The 6,000-nt window shown below is 37.3% G+C and overlaps 1 protein-coding gene across 10 annotated transcripts in view; it reads left to right on the plus strand.

Moving 5' to 3' along the window:
• The window catches only part of tnk2 (tyrosine kinase non receptor 2), a 152,536-nt gene extending 148,787 nt beyond the window's left edge, over nucleotides 1–3,749 (plus strand). For all 10 annotated transcript variants that reach the window (XM_033032081.1, XM_033032087.1, XM_033032085.1 and 7 more), the window contains one exon: nucleotides 452–3,749. In XM_033032081.1, coding sequence (XP_032887972.1) covers nucleotides 452–458 — 7 coding nt within the window. In that variant the 3' untranslated portion in view covers nucleotides 459–3,749. The remainder of the gene's footprint in view (nucleotides 1–451) is intronic.
• The last annotated feature ends 2,251 nt before the right edge of the window (nucleotides 3,750–6,000 follow it).

The raw sequence follows: 6,000 nt of genomic DNA on the forward strand, positions 1-6,000 counted from the left end.
ATTGATGAATGGTCCGACCCAAAACATTGCCTATCCATGTTCTCCAGGAATGCTGCCTGATCTGCTGAGTTACTCCAGCACTTTGTTTTTTTGTAAACCAGCATCTGCTAGTTCCGTGTTTCTACATGAGCACATATTTACATAGTTTTGATGCAGCAGTCAAAGGTTCTTTGCCAGCAGTGTTATTTCTGGAGAAAGATGGGATATGGTAGTGAGCAAATGTACATGCTGAACTTCCCAAGGCTATTCTCCACATTATGCTGCCATCCCAAAACTGCTATTATATAGATTATCAGTACCCATTTATCTGCATTTTCTGCATATAATGAAAGGTGTCAGCATCTTTAAATGGAGCAGCAGTTTGATGTGTGTTCTGCCTCCATCACTAGGAAGTAATAAACTACCGTTACACGGGGAGATGACCTAACCATTTTGTTTCTGTTGACTACAGGCGATGACAAGCTTCATGGTGGAGGAAAATAATTTAATACAAATTGGATAACTGCTGCAGTGTCTTCAGGGTTGTGGGACACAGGCGTCCTCTGGACAGAATTTTCTGAACATTTTATTTTGTGAGACAAAAGATATCAAATGACTGGAACTAATGAATCTTGCACTAGTTGTGCACTGCGGTCCTGCTGTAGATGGGAATCCGCTTCTCAATAACAGTATTCTTCACAAGCGACAGGTTGTTTGTTTTGTTCTTGGCGAAAAGATTTGTAATTTTGTGGCATGCGGTAATCCCAACAGCCTTCTGTATATAAATATAAAATATATATAATATAAATTTTATTTGACAAGTTGATGGTAGATTGCAGTTGTGTTTATATTTTGCATTGAATTTGTCATGTTGGATGTTCTAATAATTATTTAATTTGTTTTCCTAAAAGACAGTTGAATGAGTTTAACATTCTGAGTTTTGTATCCAGGTAAAGTTTATCCATTTTAGATTTCTTCAAGGATGTAGATTTTTGAAAGCTATTAGTGTGACCATTACTGATTGAGGCTTGGTATTAAGCTAGTCATGCTAAATCTGTCAAAGTGGTTTTCCTTTTCTGTAATACGGTGCACTTAAGTGTCCCTACCGTGTGCTGCAGTTCTCAATAAATCTATAACATGGAATAATAGATATTAGGCCATAAATTACAGAAGTGTTTTGGGATTGGGCATAGTCCTCATCAGCATGAGCAGAAGGCCCAAGATCGCTAAAATTGCAATTTAAAACCCAAGGTGCATATATGTATTCTCATGAAGTTCTGATGAGCTGTATTAGTTCACAACGTGAAGAGCTAGTTCTTGCCACCAGCAAAACGACTAATGAGTCAAAGAAAGAATGGATACAACTTACTGCAGCTTTTTGTGTCTATCTGCAGAAGTGAAGCCTCTTTCTAAACAATGTCTTACAAATTGAAAACTCTCATGACTATACATCACCACTGTAATTAACTGGATTCCCCACTCAGGTTAGATGACATAGCAAAAATAAAACGGGGAACACTGGCAAGTGTCAATTAAGTTTAGGGGGGTAAAAGGTTGTATCTAAATTGCAAATTAAAAAAAAAAATTATTGGTGATATTTAAACAGACAATGACCAAGTTAGGGGAGAAACCCAATTCAAGATCATAAAGTCTCCTGTACTCTTCATGGACAAACTGAGGTTACTTCAGGCTCCAAAATGATACAAATTTAATTGCGCTGAGCTCCTTATCCATTGCCTCACTTAAAGCCTTTTTGATTCCATCTTTGGAACTTCCTGCCCTAACCGTCAGCTGCAGAAACTTTCCAACACAGTTGTCATTTCTAGACATGGCATTCGTTGCCCTTCCATATTCATATTTTCCATAAACTATGATGAATTTCAAACTTTGCTGTTAATATTCTATCCTCTACACCCATCATCCCTGTGCTCTAATTTGCTCTATTTGGTGTTTGCCCCTGATTTAAAAAATCTACACAGAAATGTAAATTACGTTTCCTTGGGATTCAGATTACAATCAGCATTACTAGCAAAAGCTGTTTGGCACTCTCTCTAATATTACAGTAACAGAATGTTATGACATTTACCCAAAGTTTAAATGTGGTAGCAGTGCCAAAGTAAAAAGGTAGATATTGTGGGTTGATTTTTATTCTGCACTATGTTATTTTGGATCATTATTTGCTGTTATGAAACCTTCAGAACTAGTCAGTTTACCAGGTTCCTATTTAGCAACATGGTGATTCGAATAGGAAGTTGGGTGGACCAGTCCCAAGATTTTTCAGGTTCTACTGCTGCTCTGTATGGCTTTATTGAATGATCAGGAAAAAGAAAGTCTTCCAAAAAAAATAATTTTGAGTTTGGTTCAGTCCATTCAAGAGAATGGATGGTCCGAACTGCCAATCCCATTGTTGCTCAACCATTAGCTTGTGAGAGTGAATAAACTACCTGCAGGTTTTGGCCCAGGTTCTCGGGCTGGTCTAATTCCACACTTTGGTATCAGCGTGCATGTTCATCAAATCTGAATAAACCTTTGTCACTGTGGAATATTTCAGAAATGGGGACTGTGGTAATCTATTCCTGAGGACTGCAGTGACACTTATTCATCAGAAACAAAATGAGAATACCATTGCACCTTTATTTATTCAAAGATGTTGTTTGTTAAAATATGTTCTACAGTACTGCACATTTTGATAATTTAATTGTTCAAAAAAGCTGTTATTAATAACTTACAACAAGTTATTCCATAATTAATCTGTGAAAGAAAGTCATTGCATCAAGTCAAAGCCTGGCTAAGGAACCCATATTTAATTAATTAATTCATTAAACTTTAATTATCTATAACTGATTCTTTGGTGTAAGTTTGCTGCCACAAAGGCAAAGAGGATCAGAAAATAAGTGGTGAAAATTCTCATGATCAGTCTTTACAATGTTCTTTCTGAGTCTCTCTGCTTTAGCTTTGGTGAACCCTACCTTTGTCCTCCTTGCTTCAGCCAGGTCAGGTGGGATAGTTCATCACTACTAGTTTCCGTAAATCCACAGCGACTGTTTACTCTTATTATTCTCTCCGCAGTGAAACAATCTTCTGCGTAGAAGAGTATCTGCTTGAGAACTTTTTTTACAAAATAAGTCCTTACGCCAGGTTTGTTTGTGTTCTGATATTCATGTTTTTGGCTGGATTTCAGCAATCTAATGCTGGGGCTGCTTAAAAAACCTTCCTCTTTAACGGTGTATAGAACTTCCCACAAGAAATGTAGTTAATGTGATTGAATGCATCCAAATCTTGCTCTATCAAGTAAGATGTGAGAAAGGATCTAAGCTACAGAATGATAGCATCAATCATCTTCAGGCCCCAATATGCCACCCCATGCATGGCCTGATCTGAAAAATCACATTGATTCATTGATAAAGGCCATTTTCAATGGGACAGTTGCTCAAATGACCAATTCTGTGTATGCTCTAAAGCAGAGATGTGACTTGTACCCTTTACGTATGGACGTCATCTGGGTGGGCAGAGGTGTGGGACTCTGAGAAAATCAACACTGCACATTTGTATAAAGTTTATTTTTCAATCTGTTTTGTAGAAGCTCAGTTGTTGCATGTCTTATACTCAGCATTTCTTGGATTGCAACATTGTCATAATGCTACATTTTTAAAAAATAGTAGTGTTAACTCAGGTATTGTTGGATCCTTGTAAAACGAAAAAAATAAAAGTTGTTGTACTGAAATGTGAGGTAATTCCCACTATTATAAAAAAAAACGGTCCATATGTTATTGTGTTCTGTGAATATTTGTAAACTATTCATGCATTCAGATTTATGATCAACTACAATTTTGATGGAGTATTCAACCACATGAAACCAGTGCTGAGAATTAAATGGGGCTACAATCTTTCTCCCATTTCATTTATTTTTGGATTGTATTTCTCACAGGTCTAGGTGGATATGAATAATGTCATTGGTCCTTATGGTTCTTGTTGCTGTTTTCAGACACGAACAATAAACTATAATTGTGCACCGACACCTGTAACATTGAAGTCCAATATAAAAATACTTTCCTTGCCAAATGCCGATTACTTCAATGTTATTAATGACCACAGTACCAGAATAACTTTCCCCTCGTCCAGAAGTAGAGATAAGATAAGATGTACTAATATTACATTAAGACAATATTAGGGTGTTGTGCGGAACTATACTGAAAATATGTATCAAGTTGATTTGTGAGATTTTTATTTTAGAGCTCACTTGTACTCAAATCTGAAACCCTTGATAATGTGAACTAGGAACAGGAGAAAATAGTTTATTACCACACAGTAAAAGCCAGTCAGAGGAGAATCTATGATGTGTTGAGAAACACAGCAAGTTTATAACATTGTAAAATTGTTCTACTCATAAAATAAAAATATTTTAATTTCTGAAATAAAATACTTATATGAGTTTATTTATGTTGAAATATATGACTTAGTTATTTTTTTGCCCAGTGCTGAAGAGGGAAGTGTCATCTAGCACCACATTGTATAATTTTCAGGTGTTTAAAAAATAGTTAAAATGTGTTTTAGCTGACTTTTAATGAAGAACAGCATTCTAAAATAAGTAGCAATGGCACCTGCTACTTATGTGATCTGCTAAACTAAAATGTACTTGAATTTCCAACGGCTCAGATAAATCCATTTGCTGTCAGTTATCAATGTGTGTACAGAATTGGTGTTAGAGTCATTGCCAGTTACTCTTTTCCTTGGTTATCTAAGTTTAGGTATTGGAAATGTAATCTGTAAATTTGTAGATATTACGAAAAAGTGTACAAATAGTAAAACAGAAAAGAACTGCATATCAGGTGAGATGAAAGTTCATATAAAAAGAGTGTAAAAGAGATTAGGGGAATAAGTCCATGCACTAGCATGAATTATCTAATTTAGTGAAATTCTTTAAACTCCAAATGTTGAAGGTGATTGTGTCTGGATGCTGATTCGAGAACAGGTACTGCCCATTCGGTCTGTGATGTCTCTGTGGATCAAGATGCCAAATTAAACTAATCCCTTCTGCCTGCATATGTTCTGTATCCCTCTTTTCCCTGTCAGTTCAAGTCTGTTCTGTCTAAGAGCCCCGTGTCGTTATAGTATCTGCTGCACCAACCTCCTCCCCCAGCAGTGTGCTCCAAGCCCTTACCCCTCTGTGTAAAACAAAACTTCCCTTGCAAGTCTCCATTAAGCGTCCCTCCTCTCAATTTAATCCTACGCCCACTAGAATGACAGTACAACTCTGGGGGAAAAAGACTATCTAACTCTCGTCATTTTATATGTTTCTAACATGTCACATCTCAGCTTCCCATGCTCCAGAGAAAACAATCTAAGTTTGTTTAACCTCCTCTCACAGCTATACACTCCAATCCAGATACAGATTTCCAGAAATTGAAGTTTGAGGTAAATGGTTCTGGAGATGAAGTTGATGTGGTTTGTGAATTGCGTAGGTGATGTATTTTAAAGGGTTAAGCTCCATTTGGAAGAATAAGAGTAATAATACCCAGTCCTGGGCCCAGCACATTGATGCGTTTATAATGAAAGACCTCCAATACCTCAACTTCCTCAATCGTTTGAGGAGATTTGGCATTTCGCCAAAAATGCTATCAAACCTCTATAGATGAAAAATGAAGAACATTCTGATTAATGCATCATGGCTTAATTTGGGAATTCGAACACCCAAGAATGAAGCTTGCTGCAGAAAATGGTGGATACTGTCTAGTCCATCACGATTATTGGCATACCCAGCATACCCATGGAAAGCACTATCTCAAGAAGGCTTCTTCCTGCCCCTCCCCACCCCCACATTAGTCTGAAGAAGGGTCTCGGCCCGAAACGTCACCTATTCCTTCGCTCCGTAGATGCTGCCTCACCCACTGAGTTTCTCCAGCATTTTTGTCTACCTTCGATTTTTCCAGCATCTGCAGTTCTTTCTTAAACAAGGTAGTTAATATGATCATTGAACCACAGCACTCTGGCCACGCTCTCATTGTGCTGCTACCATCGGGA

Source organism: Amblyraja radiata, chromosome 13 (assembly GCF_010909765.2).
Source record: "Amblyraja radiata isolate CabotCenter1 chromosome 13, sAmbRad1.1.pri, whole genome shotgun sequence".
Taxonomy (NCBI): Eukaryota; Metazoa; Chordata; class Chondrichthyes; order Rajiformes; family Rajidae; genus Amblyraja; species Amblyraja radiata.